This window comes from Erigeron canadensis, chromosome 3 (assembly GCF_010389155.1).
Source record: "Erigeron canadensis isolate Cc75 chromosome 3, C_canadensis_v1, whole genome shotgun sequence".
Taxonomy (NCBI): domain Eukaryota; kingdom Viridiplantae; phylum Streptophyta; class Magnoliopsida; order Asterales; family Asteraceae; genus Erigeron; species Erigeron canadensis.
This window is the reverse complement of record NC_057763.1, coordinates 320,638-344,583: the sequence shown is the minus strand read 5'-3', so window position 1 is coordinate 344,583 and position 23,946 is coordinate 320,638. Positions and strand designations below refer to the sequence as shown.

Here is a 23,946-nt window from a genome sequence, read left to right as displayed (position 1 = left end):
TAATAACACCCCATCCCAAATGGGTGAAATTAAAAAGACTAAAAAACGTCAAACAGCATCATTCATTGCCAAATATCTATATGTATACATAATACATTTGCCAAGTAGTTCTATCCATTAAAATTCCATAAAACTAACCTAGTGCATAACACTTAAAAACGTCATTTTGATGCATTAAAACTCTATAAAACTAAAATAGTGCATAACTAATTATCATTATCTAAGTGTTTAACAACACATCGATCCGTCAAAATCGAAAAAATCACGTTTTTTGTTGGATGCATAATTTTGATGAATATGCATACAAGATGGATGCACAAAACAAAAAATATGATTTTCTCGATTTTGATAGGCCAATATGTTGTTAAACACTTAAATAATGATAATTAGTTATACACTATGTTAGTTTTATATATTTTTAATACATCAAAATGTAGTTTTCAAGTGTTCTCACCGGTTCTTATTTTAAAACTGTTCTTATTTGATTGTCCCCCTATATCTATATATATATAGACACACACATAGGGGTGAGTTAAATAAGGAACAAGCAATCAAAAAAGTACAAGGGGATCAATCTGGACCGTTGGATCGGGATATTGGATGGAAAGAAAAGATGCATCTTCGGCAATATCTCCGGATATCTTCATCGGATCTAATCACCACTAATCATCTCCGGTCATCTTCATCTCCAGCAGCAGCGACGACATCTCCGGCAACATCTCAGGCAATCATCAGTTTCGTTTTTCGGTGGATACGGTACGGGTGTTGCTCTCATCCGTTCTAAAGTGGTTGTCACCGGAAACATATGGGAACCATATGGATTTGATGGGCGACGATCCAAGAGATGGTGGCGGTTTGATACGGTATGGGCTTCACCCTTGCTGCCGGCGTCGGCGCCGTGGTTGAGGTGGTCGGAGATGACGGTGGTGGCGGTGGTTGTCTCGCCGGAAAAGAAGGAAGAATAAGGAGGTGATATGAATACGGTATGGGCTTCGCCCTTGCTACCGGCGTCGGCGCCGTGGTTGAGGTGGTCGGAGATGACGGTGGTGGCGGTGGTTGTCTCGCCGGAAAAGAAGGAAGAATAAGGAGGTGATATGAATAAGGTGGCAGGTGATACTCATTCAGGTCGTTATTATGTAAGGCGCAAAAAGAAAAAAAATGGGTCGATGATCCAGGAAGTTTAACTTAAAGAATGGGATGGGTTTGGGCTGGTTATGTTTACTTTAGTTATTATTGTGTCGTATTATTATTACGTGGGTGTTAATTGTAAATTAGGTATGTCTCAATTCTATAAATAAAGCCTACAGGCTATTAGGTTAGGACATTGATTGATTTTGTTATAGCGTATCACGCAAGGGAGCTTTGTTGGGCTCATATACCAGCCAACTATCTATCTATAAATTGTTTAACCGATTTAGGTCGGATTTTGTCGTGAATTCAGTTTCTTTACTTCTGTTCTTATCAATTGGTATCAGAGACGTTCGATCTTCGGATACTGTTCGTAGTACTGTTCATTTGTAACTGTTCATCCATCACTGTTCATCGAGTTTACTGTTCATAAAAAAAACAAGAAATAAAAAAAATAAACAATGGCTCTAAGAAAAGATTATGAAGTTTCTGCAACTACTGAACCAATGAATTTCACCTGGCTACGGCGCAAAGTCAACTAGAAACAGAATCAAGGTTCGCTAGGATGGAGTCGAGTTCAGATGCTAGGTTTTCAAAACTGGAATTAATGTTTGCTGGTATTCAGCAACAATTAGCTGCTTTGGCACCACTGAAGTCTTCTTCTCAACCACCTGAAACTTCTGTAATTAAGCCGTCTGCACCTCCAGTTTTGGAAGCAGAACAACCTGTTTTGTCAGAAGGTGCCGTGTTGAATAGGGAACCGAAATTGGGTGATACTAGTGGATTAAAGGGAGGGTTTTCTGGGTATGAGTATTTTTGGCCAGCTAGAACAGAAGGTTTTCATGTAAGTGGGGATTCATCATTTAACTCTAAAGTGGCCGAGTCAGGGTTTAATTGGCAACGTCCTGAGAGGGTTATGAATGGGTCAGATTATAGGCTACGAAAGTTGAAGATGCCACTTTTTGACGGGAAAGATGTGTATGGTTGGATTTATAAGATGGAGCGATTTTTTGATGTTCAAGGTTTTATTACTCCTGAAGATCGTTTTAAGGTTGCATTACTATGTTTGGAAGGAGAGGCATTGTCTTGGTTTTGTTGGCGAGAAAAAGGTGATCTATTGGTCATTGGGATATGTTAAAGGCGGGTATTTTGGATCGTTTCCAACCTTCTAGGGCTGGTGATTTGTATGAACAACTTTTCAGCCTTCGACATACAGGAACGGCTAGAAGATATGTGGGTGAGTTTGAGCAGTTAGCAGCTCAGATAGATGGGATTGCAGAGCCGGCTTTATTAGGAGCGTTTGTACAAAATTTAAAACCAGAGTTGCGTACAGTGGTGCGGATGTTTCAACCTCGTAGTTTGTCACATGCCATGAAATTGTCAATTATGTATGACGAGGACCGATTAGGTAATGAAATTGTTTTGGGAAAAAGTGGGTTGGCGGCGGGACGGTTTGTCACATCGGGAAAAGTTGCAAGTGGGGGTTTTAAGGGAGGTACTACTGTGTCAACGGATGCTAAAGTTGTTGGTAAAAGTTTGGGTGAGACTAGGGTGCCATTTAAGCAACTTATAGATGTGGAAGTTGCCGATAAACGTGCTAAAGGATTGTGTTATCGATGTGATGGAAGGTTTGGACCAGGGCATCGATGTCCTGAAAAAGGGTTGCGCTGTTTACAAGTTATTATGGAACTAGAGGAGGAGGAATCTGAAGCAAAAGATGAAGAACATGTTCATTTAGATGCAATATCAGTTTTACCTACTTCAATTGTAGGGTTTACTTCGCCTCAAACTATGAAAGTCAAGGGAAAAATCGGTAATTTTGATGTAGTAGTACTAATCGACTGTGGAGCTACACATAACTTGTTATCCATTCGCTTGATTGGCCCGTTACACTTGAAAGTGAAAAAAGGGCGAATAACAGAAGTAGTTTTGGGTAATGGCCGGTCAGATACAAGTGTTGGTTATTGTAAGAGAGTGAGGTTATCTTTTCCAGAGCTTGATGTAGATGAGGATTTCTTTCCTTTAGAGTTGGGCAGTATGGACATAAGTTTGGGAATGAAGTGGTTACAAGGATCAGGTGAGATGAAAGTGAATTAGGGGGCGTTGACTATGTCTTTCCGACATGAAGGCCGTATTGTGACCCTAAGAGGGGAACCCGGATTACGCCGTGGCGAAACTACATTAAGTGCTTTGACTCGAGGAGGCGACGCACTTGCAGAAGGTTATTTAGTGTGTTTGGATGGATTAGAGGTGGCGACAGGTGCTGGTTCACAAGTGCATCCGACTGTAGATGATTTATTGGTTATGTATTCAGATGTTTTTGATATGCCTAATGGATTACCACCTTCACGTGATCATGAGCATGCGATTATTTTAAAGAGTGGATTAGAACCCATTAATGTTCGTCCTTACCGTTATCCTCGGTTTCAAAAGGATGAAATTGAAAAATTGGTGGGTGAGATGTTAGTATCCGGGGTAATTCGAGCTAGTAGTAGTCCTTTCTCTAGTCCGGTTTTATTGGTTAAGAAAAAAGATGGAAGTTGGAGATTTTGTGTGGATTATCGGGCTTTGAACAAAGCTACTGTGTTGGATAAATTTCCAATACCCATGGTTGACGAGTTATTGGATGAGTTACATGGAGCTACTGTCTTCTCTAAATTAGATTTGAAATCAGGCTACCATCAAATTCGTATGAAAGAGTCTGACATTCACAAGACGGCGTTTCGGACTCATGAAGGCCATTATGAGTTTTTAGTTATGCCGTTTGGTTTGACAAACGCGCCATCTACTTTTCAATCTCTCGTGAACAAGGTATTTCGTTCCTATTTACGCAAGTTTGTGTTAGTTTTCTTTGATGATATCTTAGTTTATAGTCACAATTTGAAAGATCATAAACAACATTTATCTCAAGTTTTTCAAAGTTTGCGAGCTGAGGGTTTATATTGTAATCGGAAAAAATGTGTTTTTGGGCAAGATTCGGTGGAATACTTGGGTCATATTGTTACTAATCAGGGAGTTAAAGCGGATCCGGCTAAAATTGAGGCCATGGTAAGTTGGCCAAAACCTTGGAATTTGCGAGAGCTTAGGGGATTTTTGGGTTTAACAGGTTATTATAGAAAGTTTGTGCAGGGTTATGGTAAATTGGCCCGACCACTTACTAATTTGTTGCAAAAAGATGCTTTTAAGTGGTCAGATGAAGCCACTTTGGCTTTTCAAGAATTAAAACGGGTTATGACTAATGTTCCAGTTTTGGCATTACCCGATTTTTCCAAGGAGTTTATAATTGAAACTGATGCATCGGGTAAGGGAATAGGCGCAGTTTTAATACAAGATGGGAGGCCAATTGCATTTTACAGCCATGTGTTGGGTCCTCGTGCTCAATTAAAATCGGTATATGAAAGGGAACTAATGGCAATAGTGTTGGCAATACAAAAGTGGCGACCTTATCTTTTGGGTCGAAAATTTAGTGTGTTAACTGATCAGAAAAGTTTAAAACATTTGTTAGAACAAAGGACTGTGTCGGGTGAACATCAAAAATGGATTGCCAAGTTATCTGGTTATGACTTTGAAATTAAATATAGACCGGGGAAGGAAAATGGAGTGGCGGATGCGTTATCAAGAAGAATAGAAGAAACAGGTTTGTGTATGTTGTCAATTAATACTACTGATTTGGATCCATCTTTGCTATTAATACTTAAGAGTGATCCAGGATTGTTGGATATTATGGACGAATTGAGTAAAGGAGCATCTGGGTATGAAGGTTATAAGGTAAAAGATGGTTTTTTATTTTATAAAGGACGATTGGTATTACCAAAAGGTACACCTTGGATTAAGGCTGGCAATTTTGACACAAACCTGTTAACACGACACGACACGACCTGTTTTTAACAGGTTTTGTGTTTGACCTTAACAGGTTTCGTGTCTTAACAGATCCGGATCTGTTAAGACCTGTTAAGATTCGTGTCTTAACAAGTCCGAACCTGTTAAGACCTGTTAAAACCTGTTAAGGTTTTTAATTAAATATATGTATATATATACATAGAATATAATAAGAATAAAAGGTAAAATAGTAAAATATGTAAAGATGGTACGAATTCAGTATCTTATCTCTCTCTCTCTTTCACTTTTACTTCTCAGTTATCATCCACACATTATTTTTCCATTCTCTCTGTTTTTTTCTTTCTTTTTTTTATCTCTAAAACAGTAAAACATGGTGTATATGTCTAAGAAGATATTTTCACCAAGTCTGATCTTAAGTCCTAACCATCATCCTCATCAGTGTAGATATCGCCACCATTGAAACCAGAGTTTTCTTGATTCATCAGACGACGGAGATACATCAACGTTTTGATTCCGATTGGGAACGACAACGTCAATCATCGCCTTCTACTTGACCGAATCGCTTTCTTTTTCTTTTTTTCTTTTTTGTAGATCTAGGGTTTGTTTCTTCTTTATCTTTATTTCTTTATAGATCTAAGGTTGATTAGTATAAAGCTCCATGTTTGTATAAATCTGTGTTTTCATTTCAAAATAAAAAGAAGTATAATATAGATATAGAGATTAATCGGTATAATATTGGATCTGTGTTTAAATCTCCAGAAAAAAGAAAAGAAAAAGTAAACAGGTCTTTTAACAGGTATTTATCGTGTGAACTGTTAATTTTCGTGTCGTGTTTGTGTTTGGAAAAAATGACACGATAATTTATCGTGTCGTGTTCGTGTTTAAGCCTAACAGGTGTCGTGTCTTAACAGGTCGTGTCGGACCTGTTATGTCAGCCTTACCTTGGATTCAACGTTTGTTCGATGTTGTACATAGGGGCGTAATGGGTGGTCATGAGGGAACTCAATAAATCATTTCAACGGATAGCTAGGGAATTTTATTAGGAAGGGATGAGACGGGATATAAGTCATATGGTAGCTGAATGTGGAATATGTCAGCGTAACAAGTACTCACATCTATCTCCAGCAGGTTTATTACAACCCTTGGCATTACCATTCCAAATTTGGGAAGATTTAACGATGGATTTTGTTGAAGGATTACCTAAGTCAGGAGGGTATAATGTGATTTTGGTGGTTGTCGACAGGTTAAGTAAGGGGGCACATTTTATTGCACTTAAGCATCCGTATACAGCTTCGTCGGTTGCAACAGTTTTCATTAAAGAAGTGATACGTTTGCATGGAATACCGAAGTCTATTATGTCCGATAGGGATAAGGTTTTTGTTAGTCATTTTTGGAGGGAAATTTTTAAACATATGGGTACGGATTTGAGAAGGAGTACGGCTTATCATCCGCAAACGGATGGTCAAACGGAGGTGGTGAATCGAAGCCTTGAAACTTATCTCCGATGTTTTGTCTCAACAAAACCGAAGGAATGGGTGAAATGGTTGCCTTGGTCGGAGTATTGGTATAATACTTCATATCATTCATCTATTGGAATGACTCCATTCAAGGTTATGTATGGTCGTGATCCTCCTAGCATGATACACTATGATAAGGGCAATGCGACAACTTTTGAGGTGGATCGGTTTTAATTGAACGTGATCAGATTCTAACTGATTTGAAATTTCATCTATCGAGAGCTCAGGACTTAATGAAAGCTCGGGTAGATGGAAAAAGGCGAGACTTGGAATTTTCAGTAGGTGAAATGGCATATCTTAAACTTCGGCCATATAGACAGTCATCTGTAGCGTTACGGGTTAATCAAAAGTTATCTCCAAGGTTTTATGGTCCATTTGAAGTGCTGGAAAAAATAGGGAGTGTCGCATATCGTTTAAAGTTACCAACAGATGCATCTATTCATAATGTTTTTCATGTTTCTCAGTTAAAAAAAGTTGTGGGTAATATCAAGGTGGACTCAGTTTTACCAGTCTATGATGGGATCAGCAATTTAGTAAAGCCAAGTGAAGTGTTAGGGGTGCGTATAAAGGAAGGGAATCAGGAGGTGCTGATTGCATGGAAAGGGATGCCTGAAGAAGAAGCCACATGGGAGAATTATGATCATATTTTAGGTCAGTTTCCAAGTTTCAACCTTGAGGACAAGGTAGTTGTTCAAGATGGGGGTAATGATATGAATCAGGTGGCAGGTGATACTCATTCAGGTCATTGTTATGTAAGGCGCAAAAAGAAAAAGAATGGGCCGATGGTCCAGGAAGTTTAAGTTAGAGAATGGGTTGGGTTTGGGTTGGTTATGTTTACTTTAGTTATTATTGTGTCGTATTATTATTACGTGGGCGTTAATTGTAAATTAGGTATGTCTCAATTCTATAAATAAAGCCTACAGGCTATTAGGTTAGGAAATTGATTGATTTTGTTATAGCGTATCACGCAAGGGAGCTTTGCTGGGCTCATATACTAGCCAACTATCTATCTATAAATTGTTTAACCGATTTAGGTCGGATTTTGTCGTGAATTCAGTTTCTTTACTTCTGTTCTTATCAGGAGGTGGTGACGGTCGCTGGAAAAGGAGGTGGTGGCAGCGGCTGTTGTCTCGCCGGAGAAGAAGGAAGAAGAAGGAGGAAGATACTTGATCTGAGCCATCAAAATGCTTGATCGGATGGCCCAGATCAGTCCCCTGGTACTTCCTTTTTTTTACCCCATCCTCAAATTATCTTTCCCCCATATACATATATATATATATACCTGCAATTGTTTATCAACTTTAGTATCAGGAGCATTCATATTCCTTCCATGTGTATTAAAAGCTAACGAACTATAAAAGGCACATAAATTCGCCAAATCCAGATCCAAAGCCCAATCGCTTCATCCGTGAAATCCTCACACAACAATCGTAGCGAAATACAATATTTTGAAAAAAAAAAAGACATACTACCTTACATATAGTATCCTGTTGAAAACTGGAAATACAATGCCATAAAATGCCAACCATAGATCAATGAGATGTGAAAGTTACAATTTCTAGATCAAAAGTTAGCAAGTACTTGTGTATTCGAACGTTAAAAATTAAGCGACCTGATCTAAACTAAATTATACGAACGATAGGGGTACTTTTCATCATCCTATAACTGACAACGTAAAAAATCAAACATCTGAAATAAACTTAGGGATACACATACGTGAAAACTATAAAAAATAAAAAAAAATAAAAAAAAAAGTTGACATACGCATTCAAATTGTAGCTAATGAGTATCGAAAAATCAAAATCCAAAACTTTTGAATGTTTAGAAATTCATTCCACCCATCATATAGTCTACTCATCTTGCTCAGCAAAGCATAAAAAGGACATATTGTTAAACAGTTTCTGTATATTCAAACAAATCTCTTTGAGACATTTCATCGAAAAATGTATCATACGCTGTAAAAAGAATAGCTAACTGAAGCATCTACAAAACACGAGCAGAGAACGCGTTTAGAAACAATTTATATAAGGAAAAAATTTTAATTATCCTAATAACTTACCTAAGTAAAAAGTTTATATATAACATAATTTATAACATCAAAATACTGTTAAAGAAGATATTAACTTACAAAAATAAAAACTCAAAGCAGCAACAGATTTGTTATTAGGAAAGACGCAACCAACAAACCAAGAAAAATAGATGCCCCCTTATATACCCCAAAGATTGATAATATTCAGAAAAAAAAAAAGAGTAAATAATTGAAAGAAATAAAACCTTGTCAAGATCACGATCTTCATCCCTAAAGATGAAAGTGGTGGATGAAGGCGATGACGATGGTGATGAATTTATATTTAGATATAAGAAAGTCGGTAAAAGGATATTTAGATATATGGGACTGAAACAAGAAGCAGATTCTATAAGGGGGAAAAGAAAGACAGTGATACGTGTGAGAGCGAAAAATAAACACACGTTATTAGACATAATTAAAAATTATTTTTTTGTTACAGTAACTATCGACACAAAACATAAAAATGGGAGAAAATGTCACAAATGGTCCCTGTGGTTTGTCACTTTAGCGTTTTGCCCCTTATGTTTTTTTCGTTGTTATTGATCCCTGTCTTTTTCGTTTTCGTTGCCAAAAGCCCCTGGCACTAACTTTCGTCCAAAATGGCCATTAAATCCTTCACGTGCATATCACGTGAGAGCATTCTGGTCCTTTTATCTCTAAAACACTCATCCTCTCTTTACCCTCTCCTTTTTCAGATCTAAACTCAACTTCTTCACCATCATCTCTAACAAACTTAAATATTTAGTTCCAGATCTTCATATCCATATCTAATATACGAAAATCCATATCTAATATACAAAAATCCAATATCTTCATCTTCTTTATTTCTTAAAATCTAATCTCACACACTATTTTATTTAACAGCTACAGTATTCCATATAAATAAACTTACTCACATTTATATATCTATATATATATTATATGAACGAAACCTACTCCAATCCAGACATTAATTTTGTAAAAACCCATTAATCAAAACCCCATTTTTGATATCCATGAGAACTTTGTAGAAGAACAAATTTATATAGAGATTTAAAAAAGAAAGTGTACTATTGGAAACCATTTTTCATAATTTTGTTAGCAGTCGAACTCATCGTATCCATCAGCCCATCAACCTTTGAAGGTCTCATCCCGTCAACCTTTGAAGGTCTCATCGGAAATAGTGAAGGTAACTCCGGCCACCAGTCACGGGATCTATATAAATACATATATAAGAAAAGCCTCTACTGGGTTTTTGATTGATATATAAGAAAAGGGGTATGGGGGATTTTCACAAAGAAAACAAGTGGGATTTTGACACCTTGTGTATGGATTGCAGTTGGCTCGTTCATATACATAAACATATATAGATGAACAATAATAAAATAAAGTTGAGTGAATTGATGCTTATGGAATATATGAATATGATAACTATTATATTAAATAGGGTATGTTTTATTAGATTTTGAGAAGACGAATACATTCGAATTATATATATCAGATTTGAGATTTTATATAGGATATTTGAGTTTTAAGAAATTAGTTTTCACTATTATTATTATTATTATTATTATTATTATTATTATTATTATTATTATTATTATTATTATTATTATTAGTTTATATGATATAAAAATCTGGAGATGGGGAGGAGGATTAGATCTAAAAAAAAGAAGCATTATGATAATGTTTGGCTGGATTTTGGTGGTGGTGGTGGGGGTGGTAGCCAGAAAAAAAGGAGGAGGAAGAGGAAGAAGAATGATGTTTTTTTTTCACAAATAGTCCCTGCAATTACAAAATGGACCAAAATGCCCTCACATGTTATGCACGTGAGTAAGGCTGGCAATTTTGACAAAAACCTGTTAACACGACACGACACGACCTGTTTTTAATAGGTTTTGTGTTTGACCTTAACAGGTTTCGTGTCTTAACAGATCCGGATCTGTTAAGACCTGTTAAGATTCGTGTCTTAACAGGTCCGAACCTGTTAAGACCTGTTAAAACCTGTTAAGGTTTTTAATTAAATATATGTATATATATACATAGATTATAATAAGAATAAAAGGTAAAATAGTAAAATATGTAAAGATGGTACGAATTCAGTATCTTATCCCTCTCTCTCTTTCACTTTTACTTCTCAGTTATCATCCACACATTATTTTTCCATTCCCTCTATTTTTTTCTTTCTTTTTTTTTTATCTCTAAAACAGTAAAACATGGTGTATATGTCTAAGAAGATATTTTCACCAAGTCTGATCTTAAGTCCTAACCATCATCCTCATCAGTGTAGATATCGCCACCATTGAAACCAGAGTTTGCTTGATTCATTAGACGACGGAGATACATCAACGTTTTGATTCCGACTGGGAACGACAACGTCAATCATCGCCTTCTACTTGACCGAATCGCTTTCTTTTTCTTTTTTTTCTTTTTTGTAGATCTAGGGTTTGTTTCTTCTTTATCTTTATTTCTTTATAGATCTAAGGTTGATTAGTATAGAGCTCCATGTTTGTATAAATCTGTGTTTTCATTTCAAAATAAAAAGAAGTATAATATAGATATAGAGATTAATCGGTATAATATTGGATCTGTGTTTAAATCTCTAGAAAAAAGAAAAGAAAAAGTAAACAGGGCTTTTAACAGGTATTTATCGTGTGAACTGTTAATTTTCATGTCGTGTTTGTGTTTGGAAAAAATGACACGATAATTTATCGTGTCGTGTTCGTGTTTAAGCCTAACAGGTGTCGTGTCTTATCGTGTCGTGTCTTAACAGGTCGTGTCGGACCTGTTATGCCAGCCTTACACATAAGGGATTTAACGGCCATTTTGGACGGAAGTTAGTGTCAGGGGCTTCTAGCAACGAAAACGAAAAAGACAGAGACCGGTAGCAATGGAAAAAAAAAAGCACAAGGGCAAAACACTAAAGTAACAAACCACAGGGACCATTTGTGACATTTTCTCTAGAAATAGGAAGGGATATTGGCACCATTTATTTTGATAGATATACCAAAACTACGCAATACCGACTTATATCGTCAGTCATACAATATATACTGTGCTTTGTTGTTATATAATGGTGCTCAAGGATAGATGTGGCACATATTAATAGGTGGAAAGGTATCATGAACATGTCTGAATAACAACCTCACACTCGTTTTTCAAATATATACAAAATACTCGTACAAAATAAATAGTAAAACAAAAAAGATATGATGACTACTATCCACCCAGGAGCAAAGAAGCATTATATTATCATCCACGCCACCACCTGATCGAATGGCAGCTCAAGCTGTGGAGGGTGCAGCAGTTACAGCTCTTCGATCCGTTTTTCACCGTGTTCGGCAAGCGGCAGAGAGGTCCGGGCGTCACGCTGAAGATGTTCGGGTGATAGCCGTTAGCAAGACCAAACCCCCGTCTCTTATCCGCCAAGTCTATGATGCTGGTCACCGCTGTTTTGGTGAAAACTATGTCCAAGAATTCATTGAAAAGGCCCCTCAGGTTTATTATTAGTCTTATATATACACAATTACACATACATACAGTATATATATTTTTGAATTTAAAGATTTGTTGAGATTTAAGAGGTAGTATATTTGGATTTGATATGTGCAGCTTCCAGAAGATATTGAGTGGCACTTTATTGGGCATTTACAGAGCAATAAGGCTAAATCTTTACTTGGTATATGTAATCTTCCATTATCTGGGTATTCATTGTATTTGGTAGATTGGTGGCACAATGGGTGGGGCGGATTGGGTGACGGATCAAAGTGGGTCTTTTTACGGAAAAATGGGCGTGGGTCGAAATGGGTAAGTGTAAAAAGAGAATGAGCCTAGTCTGTTTGGTCATACTGGTCGGATTTTGTCCATATCATTCTACCAGGACTTCATTGTATCCAATTTTTTTAGCTCAATAGACAGGTCTGGTTGGCTTGGATAATGGGGCACAATGGGTTTTGTCAAAACAGTCGGTTTAGGTCATTTTAGTCAGGTCGGCGTGTTAGTTCTTTCACTGAGTTTATGATTTTGTTTAATTGGTTGGATGAGTTGACAATTATCTCTACCGGAGGTGTTTATAAAGCACATATAATCGATTTCGATGCGTATTTCAGTCAAGTGAATAATGATAAAATTGAGCTTTTATGCTTCGTTTGTTGTACTACATAGATGATATTGTATGTTAAAGGTTTGTTTTCCTTGTATCCAGCTGCTGTACCAAATCTTTCAAGGGTACATGGTGTCGATAACTTGAAGGTAACTTTGAGTTTGCATTCTACTTTCTATTGTTCAAAGGTCACGCATGAATAAATCTTTACAGGGGATACTAACTTAGAAAAAGCAATGTGTTGCCATGGATTTTGGATTTACAGATAGCAAATCATCTTGATCGTGCGGTTTCAAGCATAGGAAGAAAGCCCTTGGCTGTTATGGTCCAAGTGAATACAAGTGGAGAAATATGTAGGTGAACAACAGCCGTGCCTCTTTTTTCTTTCTGGTTTTATATCTGCCATACTGCCATTTATCATATCAGGAGTTATGTTGTATATTTGTATTATGATTATGCCATAGGTTTTACAATTTCATAGGCCGCTTCTGTTATAGTTTTGCATATTATGTAGTTCTTTGGTCTTGATCGTCTTAATTTGTCCACTATAGCCTGTTTAAATACTTATCAGGCAACACAGAAACAACTAAAGATGCAAATTCAGGGTTCACCACTTTTAACAACTTCACTACCTTATTTGTAATAAGGGCTATGCTAAACGTGGATTCTAGGCTGTTAAATAAGAGGTGTCAATACATTTTACTTGTGAATGGGTCTGTTTATGTTCATCTGGAACCCATAAAATATATAAATAGCTAGCTCAAAGTGAAATTGGTAGAAAATGGGTAAAAATGTCCAGTGTGCAACTACAAGTACATAAACTTTGGAACTGCCCAATTTATCTAAGAAAGTTACAAACTAGATTATAATTATAATTACATAACTTTAAATCATATTTGACCCTAAAACGTTTCAAGCCATTGCCTAACTCATCCGACCTGTCCAATTTTCCACCTCAATGTTGTAGACAACCAATTACACTTGACTACTTGAGTTGATGATAGCGTTTATCTTACAACTATTGCAGCAAAATCTGGCATCGAGCCAGCAAGTTGTGTGGAGCTAGTGAAGCATGTTAAATTTAACTGCCCAAACCTTGTCTTTTCTGGTTTAATGACTATTGGAATGCCAGATTACACATCCACTCCAGAGAACTTTAAGGTAAGTATCTTAAGTTAGCTTCCATAATGAAATAAGCCATGCATATTCTTAGTTTTCAGGCCTTGTTTCATCTATCAATTCTATTGGTACTTCTTTATTACTCTGAGATTTCTTTCTTTGGATTGATTAGAGTCTATCGAGATGTAAGCTTGAGATCTGCAAGGAACTTGGGATGCCTGAAAACCAGTGTGAACTTTCAATGGGCATGTCTGGCGACTTTGAACTTGCGGTGAGGAAACATGCTAGGAGTTATATACTTATATGTATGAACGCCAGGGTCAACCCATTCATGTGAACATGGGTTGGTTTGGACTATATCTTAATGCTAATGGGTCAAATAGGTATCTTTAAAAACTTAACCCAATGGAAAATACAGTGAGTTGGTAATAAATAGCCCGTTACAAAATCAAATATTGTCTCCGTAATGATGGATTTGTTAATATAACGGGTCAAACAGGTACTTTCTAAATCTCTTGTCAAAAAGAATTTGGATCATTATTTTAATAAAAGCTTTTTTATCATAGTTTATAATTAAAGTATCTGTAGATTTCAGAAATGGATGCAAAAAAACTCATTACTTAACTTCATGTGTTGACCCATAGTTATCTCTGTACTCAACAATCTTGATCGCGATTCGGTTTGGCATCTCTTGTGATTTCATTTGTTAAACTGACAATTTTTTTTATTTTTTATTTTTATTTTTTTGATCTTTCATTATATAACTGCATGTACTTTAACCCTTGTTGTATCTTTTATACTTTATGCGTCATATGCGTGCCATACTAGTAAGTGAACTTTTGCATTTACCATGGCGAGTTTGATAAAGGTCTCAACTAAGGTGCCTAATCCATGGTTTTACTTCCAGTAGTTATTCAATTAAGATCATGACTTCACATTTTCCAAGTGGTCTTTGGCCAACAACCTGGTTTTAGGCCTTAAAAATACACTTTGGCCTAGTTAAAAACACCAGCTTTGGCCCTTAGATGAAATCCTAACCTGAAATTAGGCATTCATAAGTAAATGGATTTAGATACCATGTCTAGTTTAGTGGATTGCTCCAAATCTTAGGTTGCAAGTTAAGTCTTCATCTTGTCATGCAAAGCCACTATTATTTATCATCATATATACGAGTAACTTTTAAGCTTATCAAATTTGTGGTAATCTATAGCATAACTGTTATTTTCAGATCGAAATGGGAAGTACAAATGTAAGGATTGGATCAACTATTTTTGGACCAAGGGATTATTCAAAGAAACAGCAGCAGCAATAAGTTTGTCATTGAAAGTGCATCAGCTGGATTAGTCATGTTCATGTTCTAGTTTACATGTTCCACTTAACATTGAACATAACTTACATGTTCCAGTTTACATGCTATACCGTTATACGCATGTTACCAAATGCGTTGGATATCTTTATTTGTAACATTGAATACTAGAAGTCCAAAAAAATCACAAAGTTCAACATCTTAAATCTCATCCTCACCTTTTTTCACTACCACATTAGTACCACATTATCTGATCTTCATATTCCTGCCAACAACAAATGTAAGTATTGACTTAAATCAAATGTGAATAGTCTGTTAGGGCAAACCTTGCCCCTTAGACTTGAGCATATGTTTATCCAAACCTTCACATAGAGACTTTTTTACCATGGGCTATTAATCCTTGAATTTTTAGAAAAGTTTACTTATTTATAAAAACAAAATATTTAAGAATATGATGTCACGGCTATGCTATATTGTTAGAGAAATGATAATTGTACATCTACATTTGATTAATTCACCACAATGTACTACTTTTATAACATACAGTACAAGTCAGTAATGCGTATATGTGGTAAATGTATCACTTGTTGTGATACAAATATCACTACCTATATCGTTAATTAAGTATGTTAACATAATAAAATGAGAAAGAAAAAAGAATTGCTTACTGTCGTAATTTATGAGTTTTGGACCTTAATATTCACCAGTATATATGTAGGTTATTAAGATGTAGACAAATCTTTATAAATTTTATATGAGTATTTATTAACATATTAGTAATATTTATTTTTATTTAAAGGGTGTTAAGTGATTATTTGATATTCATTTGTAAAACATAACTAATATAAAAAATGTTTGGATTAAAAATTTTGTATATGATATGAAAACACAGATTCAAAGAATACATATACTTTTTTTTTAAAACCTAAAATATATTTTAAAAATTCAAAATTTATTTTGAAAAGACAATGCCAATATTACTCGGTATTTATTTATACCCCAAACAAACCAGACGTACACCCATGTGAGTTACTTTTATAAACTGATAAATCTTAGATGATGTTCTCAAAGTATTCGTTTCGGAAACCGAGAGTAAAGTAAAAAGGGTGGTTGACTGGTTTCAGCGTTTTGAGAAAGAAACATGTGGTCACCAGATAGTAGTTCATCACCACCGGAAAAGACATACGGCGTGGAGATCATCGGAAAAGATGAATCGGCGGCGGATGAAGGAGGCATGATGGAAGATTCGGTGAGAGCTGTAGAAAGAATACTGAAATACAAATTCGCAAAAAAAGAATTGTTAGAACAAGCCCTGACGCATTCTTCTTCTTCTTCAAGTAGTTATGAAAGGCTTGAGTTTATGGGGGATGCGGCTCTTTGTCTCGCTATATCCAACATGTTTTACTTGACATACCCGGATCTTGACCCTGGCCAACTCTCCATCCTCCGTGCTGCTAATCTTAGCACCGAAAAACTCGCACGTGTTGCTGTCAAGCATCACTTTTATAAGTACATCAAACATAATGCAATTGATGTTCTCAATCATATGGTATTATTGTCCCCACCACATTACAACAATAATAATATGTAGATATTATTTGAGTTTTTTGGAGTTCAAACTCTGCATAATGCCCAACTGAATGTCACTCCTAATAACTCGTTGTAGGTATAGATGATGATATTTCGTATCAAAAATTGATTTTGAAATCGGTTGGTTGTTGTAGGTATGGGATTTTGTCAAAGTGGTTCAAGAAGAAGAAGACAGGATGGTGGTGCACGGTGGGCAAATGAAAGCACCCAAAGTTCTTGCCGATATCGTTGAATCAATCGCTGGAGCCATATACGAAGATTGCGGATGGGACTTGAATTTCATGTGGAAGGTGCGTCCGTCTTTTACTTGCCTAACATATATCATCTCTGGAGCTTTTGTTGATGAACATATTTGAATTTGAATATATATTGAATGTGTATGATTTAGTCGTATTATTCAGTACTATAATATATTTGTACATTTAAGGCCCTGGCATCCTGAACTAAAAACAGTGAAGATGTAGATCGTGAGACATAGATTATAGACACTTTTCCTGGACGATCTTTGCGAATATCGGCCATATCTTGGTATCGTATCAGGATCAGCTATTAAAGGAGACGAAATGGGTGGGATTAGCTCAAATATTTGCTAACGTTAGTCAACCATGAAATATCGGCCAAGTATCGGGAATCTCTGTCAAATATCGGTCGGGATCAGTCAAACTTGGTCAAGGTCAAAAGTCAACTTTTTATATACTATAGTGACAAACAAATATTTACTAACAAAGTTTAGTAACACATGTGTCATCAATAAACACCGATAGAGTCATTTATCTATTCTCTTTATTCATTCCCTCTCCTTGATTTATTGGTCCACATGATTTAGTAATCTTTATTGGTAAAAGTTTGTTTGTCACTAAACCATTTCTCCTTTTTTTATTGGGATAAGTATTTTGGAATGTAACAAACTTTGAACGAATGTCTATAGTAGGAAATAACTAAAGTTGTGTGTATTGTAGGTAAACAACTCTAAAATAATGTTTATTGTATGTAAGAAAATGTATTCAACCAATTAAAATAAGACAAGTGGCACCTCTATATGGTTGCCACGTATGTTTTCTTACATACAATAAACATTTTTTAAAGTTGTTTACATACAATACACACAACTTTAGTTATTTCCTACTATAGACATTCGTTCAAAGTTTGTTACATTCCAGGATACTTATCCCTTTTTTATTTTCACAAGTATTTTCAAGAAACCATATTCCAATTAAACAAACCCTCTATGTTTAAGTTTGAAATTTATATAATGTTTTCAGACAATTATGTTTTAGTTTAAATTATGTTTAAGTTTGAAATTTATATAATGTTTTCAGCCAATTATGTTTAAGTTTAAATTTTTTAAGATATTTTTAACATTCTATTATATAAAATTTAATTAATTACTATTCTTCTATATAACTTCCCAACCCTATATCTCCCTGATATTTCAAAAAATCATATCTCCGCACCTCGCCGATCCAATCCCAATCCACGAGTTCTACAACCTTGGCGACCCGTGAGGGGAAGTTATAAACGATATACTAATAACAAGAAAAATATTGGGGGATCTATTTATTAAAAGAATGACAGATGCAATTGCAACATCTGAGTAGAGTTTAACCAGATCTTCTTAAAGAAAGGGAGAGTTAAATTGTTGGAATAAACATGGTTTGATTCAAGGGAAAATACTCACCAGATGATCCTGTGGAACCTGTAAAGGCATTAAACATGTTTGCCATTGATTTCGGGTTCCCAAAACAAGATGATTGAGTTAGGATGAGATGGGTAATTCGGCTGTGATGTTATGCACGAATTAGAGAGGAGTAAACACACGAATTTGTGTGGGATTATGTGTGTGTAATTAACCTTAACTTAGGGTTAGTTACCCTCTATTTATAATGACAGTAATTACACTTACCACCCTTTAGTAATTACACATTCAACCCCTGTGGTGTTTAATGTGTATACCATTAGTCCTCTTATTTACAATTACCTAATGGGAAACCCTATTCTACGTCTCTAAGAGTAAATACGCTCATCATATATTTACCTAGACATAGGGATTTCATTATCGTCAATTATCATATAGGAATGATACATGATCAGTGACGGTCACACTAACGTGGTTCCAACATAAATAACTATCAAATCAATCATATATAAATTTATACATAACAAAAAATTAAATAAACCTTTAGAATCTAAGGAAAACATATTTCTATCAAGCTCATAGGCAATGGATTTACTGATAGATAGATAGATCCTACCAGTGATACATAGCTTCTGCTGCTTGCAAAGTCGTATTTTCCATCAAGACAAAGAATTAGGTAAAATGAATGAATTGGAAATTATTTGAATATTGAATGTGCATGGCTTAGTCGTGAACTGAATTAGTGATGGATGTGTGATGTTATTGGTTTGTTGTTTGTTTTTAATATTTATTTTATATTTGTGTTCTAGGTAATGAGAGAGTTACTTGAACCGTTAGTGATGTTAAAAGTCCTGGAGAAACAACCACAACCTATTACAATGCTGTTTGAGCTGTGTAACAAGGATGGGAAGCAAGTTGAAATAAAACACGAGAAGAACGGTAAGAACAAGTGTTTAAAGGGAAGTGTTTTTTCTTTTAAATACATTTGTCCATTTTAAAGACATCAGGGATGCATTAAGTAGCATGCCATTAGGAACTGTGCTGTTTGGGTACTAGTTGAAATAGTTTTTTAAGTTTACAAATATGATGCAATTGCCATTTAGAATTCAAATGCAGATTCTCTTTTGGATGGTTTTTCCGTAAAGGAGAGGTAAATCAGAATCTACAAATAGTAGCTATCACCAAAGTGACCTAATGACTAGTTTGGGATTCACTGGTAGAAATTGTTGTATTAACATAGGCATTATATGCTGGTGTTTTAAGTTTAGCACGGTTCTCGCAAAGCAAACCCTGATTTCCAATATTATTGGTGCTTTTACTTGAATTTTATATATAATTAGTAGAAAATATGTCTGCTATGCAACATAACGTTTGCCTTTTTTCCAAATGTTAGGTGACAAAATCATTGCCACTGTGTATGTGAATGGAGGGTCTGTTGCCTCTGCCTCTTCAGATAATAAAGTGAATGCAAAACTTCATGCTGCCGAGGCCGCATTGTGTATATTAACGCGGCCAAACACCAACGAACATATTTATGGTGATTATAATGAAGACACTGAGATTGAAGGCGCCAAGCAAAAAATATATGGACTTTGCAACAAAAGAAAGTGGCCAAAGCCGAGTTACAGGTATTGTCCGGTGTTCTATGACATGATATCTTTTAACAATAGCAATTTTGTTTTTGGTTATCATTTATTATGCCGCGTTTTTGTTGCTTACTTGTTTTTTCTATTAAGATACAAGAAAAAAAGAGGTTCTTGGAATCTGCACCTTTACAAGTGTTTGCAATTGCTTGTAAGGTTTTGCCATATGTGTTCATATTGAGGGATCATCTTTTAAGAATGTAAACAGTAAAACATGTTACAACTTACAAGCCAGTATATGTTTAGTCAAAAACTTTCGATATGAATCTTACAAATGTTCAGAGTAATGTGATTTTTTACTAATGGTTTTGTATGAATGATTATTGAATTAGTCAACTACTTTAAGCAAAAGTGCATGTAGACATGATGTTGCCCGGACAATAATATGTTGAAAGATTGTGCATCTGAGTTGTTTTACATGGGTGGTTGTTTGGTGGTCTGACATAAAATAGTTATAAATCCAATCACTACCATCAATTACATGCTTGCAAATACATTAATTACACTGTTTTGGTTTCTCTTTCAGGGTTGAACAAGAGGGTCCTGCGCATGCTAGAATATACATATCATCTGTGCAAGTTCATGCTTCCGATGGTGAACTTCTAGTGAAGGGTAATAAGAGGTCTAGAGTAAAAGATGCAGAGAACTCTGCTGCCTCAAAGATGTATTACCGTTTGCAAAAATCTGGACATATATGAGAGTGTTGACTTAAATGAACTAACATGTCGATTGAGATTGTAGCACGCATGCAGTAACATTAGATAACTTTGTTCCTAGTAGTTTGCTTGTGAATCTGTAATATCTTTCTTTTGTTAAGCAGAAGTGATGCACATTCTCAATTTGGAGGATATGGATGTCCAAGATGTACAAGGGCTTCAACTAATGTGGCCCGAAATCTTGAAAGATTAATCGTCATATTCTGCCCATCAACATAAATAGCGCGTACGACTTGATAACCTTTTGAGTATAAAGATTGAGGATCAGTAATTACAGGATCATTTGGTCCATATGAACCAATCAAGGAGCTCTCCTCTGCTACAGTCTTGTATTCCAAGTACTTTAACCCCATTTTTGGTGCTGGTTGGCCAAAGTAGGTTTCAGAGGCCCATGTGAGTGCATAAGGCACAACCTGGATGAGCACCGCCCCTTGAGGTAAGAAAACTCCATTTGTTAGACCTGCACCATGTGCACCAACCATAACCTTGCATGAGTTGACCACCCTTGCGAACTTATCCAGATTAAACATATCTTTGATCTCTGTGACGATCACTTGAAACCCCGTATCTTCCATCATTTGAACCATTTCGTTTTCGTTTACAAATGTTCTTGATGTTTTTCTAGAAATAAGAAGCAAAATCGGCTTCTGGATTTCATTTGCGTTTTTGACTTTCAGACTGTATGCGTCTCTTAAGAATTGCTTGAAATCTAGCATTGTGTAGCCTCCTGGAATAGAGTTGGGATTCACTGCCAAGTTGTCATGGAATCTAAGCCCGATTACTGCTCCTGGAAAGCAATGATCACTTGTATTTGAACCTGTCCTTATCACTTGATAACGTGACAATTGTGTGAGAACACTGTTATATTTTTGGACAAACCAGGGCTGGTAATCAGTAACCATGAATTGTACATTGGATTGAAAATGGCGAGTAGTGATGAATAATGGGATGATGATCTCACTGAATTCATGAAAGAGGTTTCCGATAAGCCCAGATGAGAAAACTATAACAGGGACTTTATGGGTGTAATAGCAATATTTGGGTGTTACCGTGGTCTTCTCCCGTAATATATGAACAGGTGTTATGTACCTCATGAGTTCTTTATCTTCTTGCCTTGCATACGGTTGAACCAGAGTCTCAGTTTGATTGTAAGAACGCATATGAACTTCTAAGTTAGCCGTTTCAATTCTTACTTGTTGATTTGCCACACAGACAACTGAGTGAGGTGCACGATCACATGCAAACCTGGTAGTTTCTAGCTTGTTTCGATCATTTCCTAGGAAACAGAAAAATTAATCTGTTTTAACGCATTTTTGTTAACGAAGGAAAAAAATGAGTGGAAATGAGAGACCATGGTTGCAAGTGAGTAGAGCCTTTATCAAGTTATTTGAAGCTTTGTGAAGTTTTGAGTACCAATAAACGAACTTGAAACATTTAATCAGTTGATCAGCTCAAGATCAATAGGGTTGGAGTCGAATTCTTTCAAGCATTTCAAGCTCTATGTATACATCATGCAAGTGCTAGGATATACAGTATAAGTGTGTATAACGTAACTAGTGTTGTTAAAGATTTAAGCTTTTTTTTTAAGTCGACTTATTTAGGTACTACTCGAAGCAGGTTTGTTGGAGTATTATTTGAAACCTCAAGCTTAGCTTGCTTAATAATGAAGCATGACTTTTAATGAATACTTTGGAGGTGTTGGTCTTACAAACCAAACTCAAATATTTTCTTGAGCCGGACCCAATCGTGGATCATGAAAACTTTTTGAACTAACGAATTGAGTTCTAAGTCTGCTAGTTTGCAATTATACAAGAGATTACCTCTTACGAGTCTCCCGAGAAGATGCTTTAGAGAATCTTGTTCTCCATTGGGCAAAAGACGGTTCGGAAACCATATCTTCCCTACAAATATTAGAACATTTAAAAAACTCGAACCAAGACTATAACTAAAGTTGATCAGTTCATATGCTAATGCTATATATACTTACATTGATCGGAGGGTGTCTTATAGGTTGCCAAAAATGCAAGAGGGATAAGTAATAAGCAGAAGCAGATTGTTATGACTTGTATCATCAAGGGAGTTGATCTAAGTTGTTTCTCCATAGTATGTAACCAGTTAAGATTATTGTTTAATCAATTTCTAAATCTTCAATGTTTAATGATATTTAAAGATTAATATATTGTTGACCATACGAAGATTGCGGAGATTCATTTTTAGTATTAGAAACGTGCTACCAATCATATATACAGTAGTTGACATAATTTTATAAAAACCCTTTATCTATAATCCCTTTTAAAACATATTGGACTCCCTATTTTAGGAAATTCAGCAAACTTTTCAATATCCCCATATTGTCCCTAATTCACACCACCTCTAATTCTATATCTCTAAACACAATCAGACAAACATTTTACCAAGATCTAACACACAGCCACTTCTTCCTCTCCTTCCTATTTACACACACGCATATCGATTCTTTCACTTCCGTTTTGTAATATCATCACCGTTTAACCGCCACAACGTGCGTGCACATTGGTTAAAATGTTAATCAAAGAATCCGATATCCATCTCTTACAGAAGTTATGCTTAAAAATTTCTGGACCATAGCTGCACTACAGCCCTTTGTGACGAAAAACACTTTGTTATATTTTAATCCATACATAGACATATGAGAGCAGCAATTTAGGCAGTGGCGGATCGCGGATCAAAATTCTTGTCGATGAAATCATACGACTCATCCAAAGATCTATTGGGAAGGGTTTTATAATGTGGATGACATATATATTTAACTCACTCAACTTTTATGATTATTGGATTGGTTTATGATTATTGGGCTGTTAAGTGTTATCTTGGGTAATTATTTTTTTATGTAAATAAAAAGTAGTACGTATGCTATGTATCATTAATTATTAATTTATTTTTTTTTCCTAATAACATGGGTATAGTAAGTAAGTTGATAAGGTTTCAAGTACGGTTGATAACTAAACAATTACTTTTGGATTGGTTTTGTTTTGTAAGCAGCATGTGATGGCATAGAATATGTGGTCCAGTCACTAAAAAGTTGATGTGCTTGTTTGTGGCTTATATGTTTTATTTTTATTTTTGTAACCATTTTATCCCTCTTGTGATAGGAGCTCGACAGCTCGTAATGTGTTATCAAATACGGAGTACCAGCTTATCAAAAATACTTATATGTTGACATCATGCACTCATTGCTAACTAACACAAAATACATTATACAAGTCCAAATAAGTTTGATTAATAATGTGCGAAATTAGATAGTGTATATGTCTCTACCCAGT

General features: G+C 35.6%; 3 protein-coding genes across 3 annotated transcripts; 2 read left to right on the top strand and 1 right to left on the bottom strand.

Moving 5' to 3' along the window:
* Positions 1 to 11,689: 11,689 nt before the first annotated feature.
* On the top strand, positions 11,690 to 15,258 carry LOC122591822 (pyridoxal phosphate homeostasis protein-like). Its single transcript, XM_043764054.1, has 7 exons — positions 11,690 to 12,030; positions 12,145 to 12,211; positions 12,737 to 12,783; positions 12,900 to 12,987; positions 13,662 to 13,795; positions 13,926 to 14,024; positions 14,982 to 15,258. The coding sequence occupies exons 1-7, from the start codon at positions 11,809 to 11,811 to the stop codon at positions 15,063 to 15,065; spliced, it is 741 nt and encodes a 246-aa protein (XP_043619989.1). The 5' UTR covers positions 11,690 to 11,808; the 3' UTR covers positions 15,066 to 15,258.
* An 835-nt stretch (positions 15,259 to 16,093) lies between these two features.
* Positions 16,094 to 20,704, top strand: LOC122590651 (ribonuclease 3-like protein 2). Its single transcript, XM_043762829.1, has 5 exons — positions 16,094 to 16,608; positions 16,784 to 16,939; positions 19,095 to 19,224; positions 19,679 to 19,913; positions 20,455 to 20,704. Exons 1-5 carry the CDS (start codon positions 16,201 to 16,203, stop codon positions 20,624 to 20,626), a joined length of 1,101 nt encoding a protein of 366 aa, XP_043618764.1. The 5' UTR covers positions 16,094 to 16,200; the 3' UTR covers positions 20,627 to 20,704.
* Positions 20,705 to 20,763: 59 nt separating this feature from the next.
* LOC122590650 (alpha-1,3-arabinosyltransferase XAT3-like) lies at positions 20,764 to 22,728 on the bottom strand. The gene is made up of 3 exons (XM_043762828.1): positions 22,632 to 22,728; positions 22,465 to 22,545; positions 20,764 to 21,920 (listed from the first exon to the last, which is right to left on the bottom strand). Exons 1-3 carry the CDS (start codon positions 22,714 to 22,716, stop codon positions 20,764 to 20,766), a joined length of 1,323 nt encoding a protein of 440 aa, XP_043618763.1. The 5' UTR covers positions 22,717 to 22,728.
* Positions 22,729 to 23,946: the final 1,218 nt, after the last annotated feature.

Bases quoted from the DNA above. Each gene is read 5' to 3' on its own strand.
- LOC122591822 (XM_043764054.1), top strand. From the start codon at position 11,809: ATGGCAGCTCAAGCTGTGGAGGGTGCAGCAGTTACAGCTCTTCGATCC. The intron at 12,784-12,899 runs GTAACTTTGAGT...TTGGATTTACAG, and splicing joins ATGGTGTCGATAACTTGAAG to ATAGCAAATCATCTTGATCG. The intron at 14,025-14,981 runs GTGAGGAAACAT...TGTTATTTTCAG, and splicing joins CTGGCGACTTTGAACTTGCG to ATCGAAATGGGAAGTACAAA.
- LOC122590651 (XM_043762829.1), top strand. From the start codon at position 16,201: ATGTGGTCACCAGATAGTAGTTCATCACCACCGGAAAAGACATACGGC. The intron at 19,225-19,678 runs GTAAGAACAAGT...TCCAAATGTTAG, and splicing joins AATAAAACACGAGAAGAACG to GTGACAAAATCATTGCCACT. The intron at 19,914-20,454 runs GTATTGTCCGGT...TTTCTCTTTCAG, and splicing joins TGGCCAAAGCCGAGTTACAG to GGTTGAACAAGAGGGTCCTG.
- LOC122590650 (XM_043762828.1), bottom strand. From the start codon at position 22,716: ATGATACAAGTCATAACAATCTGCTTCTGCTTATTACTTATCCCTCTT. The intron at 22,546-22,631 runs GTAAGTATATAT...TAATATTTGTAG, and splicing joins TAAGACACCCTCCGATCAAT to GGAAGATATGGTTTCCGAAC. The intron at 21,921-22,464 runs GTAATCTCTTGT...TCTGTTTCCTAG, and splicing joins TCTCGGGAGACTCGTAAGAG to GAAATGATCGAAACAAGCTA.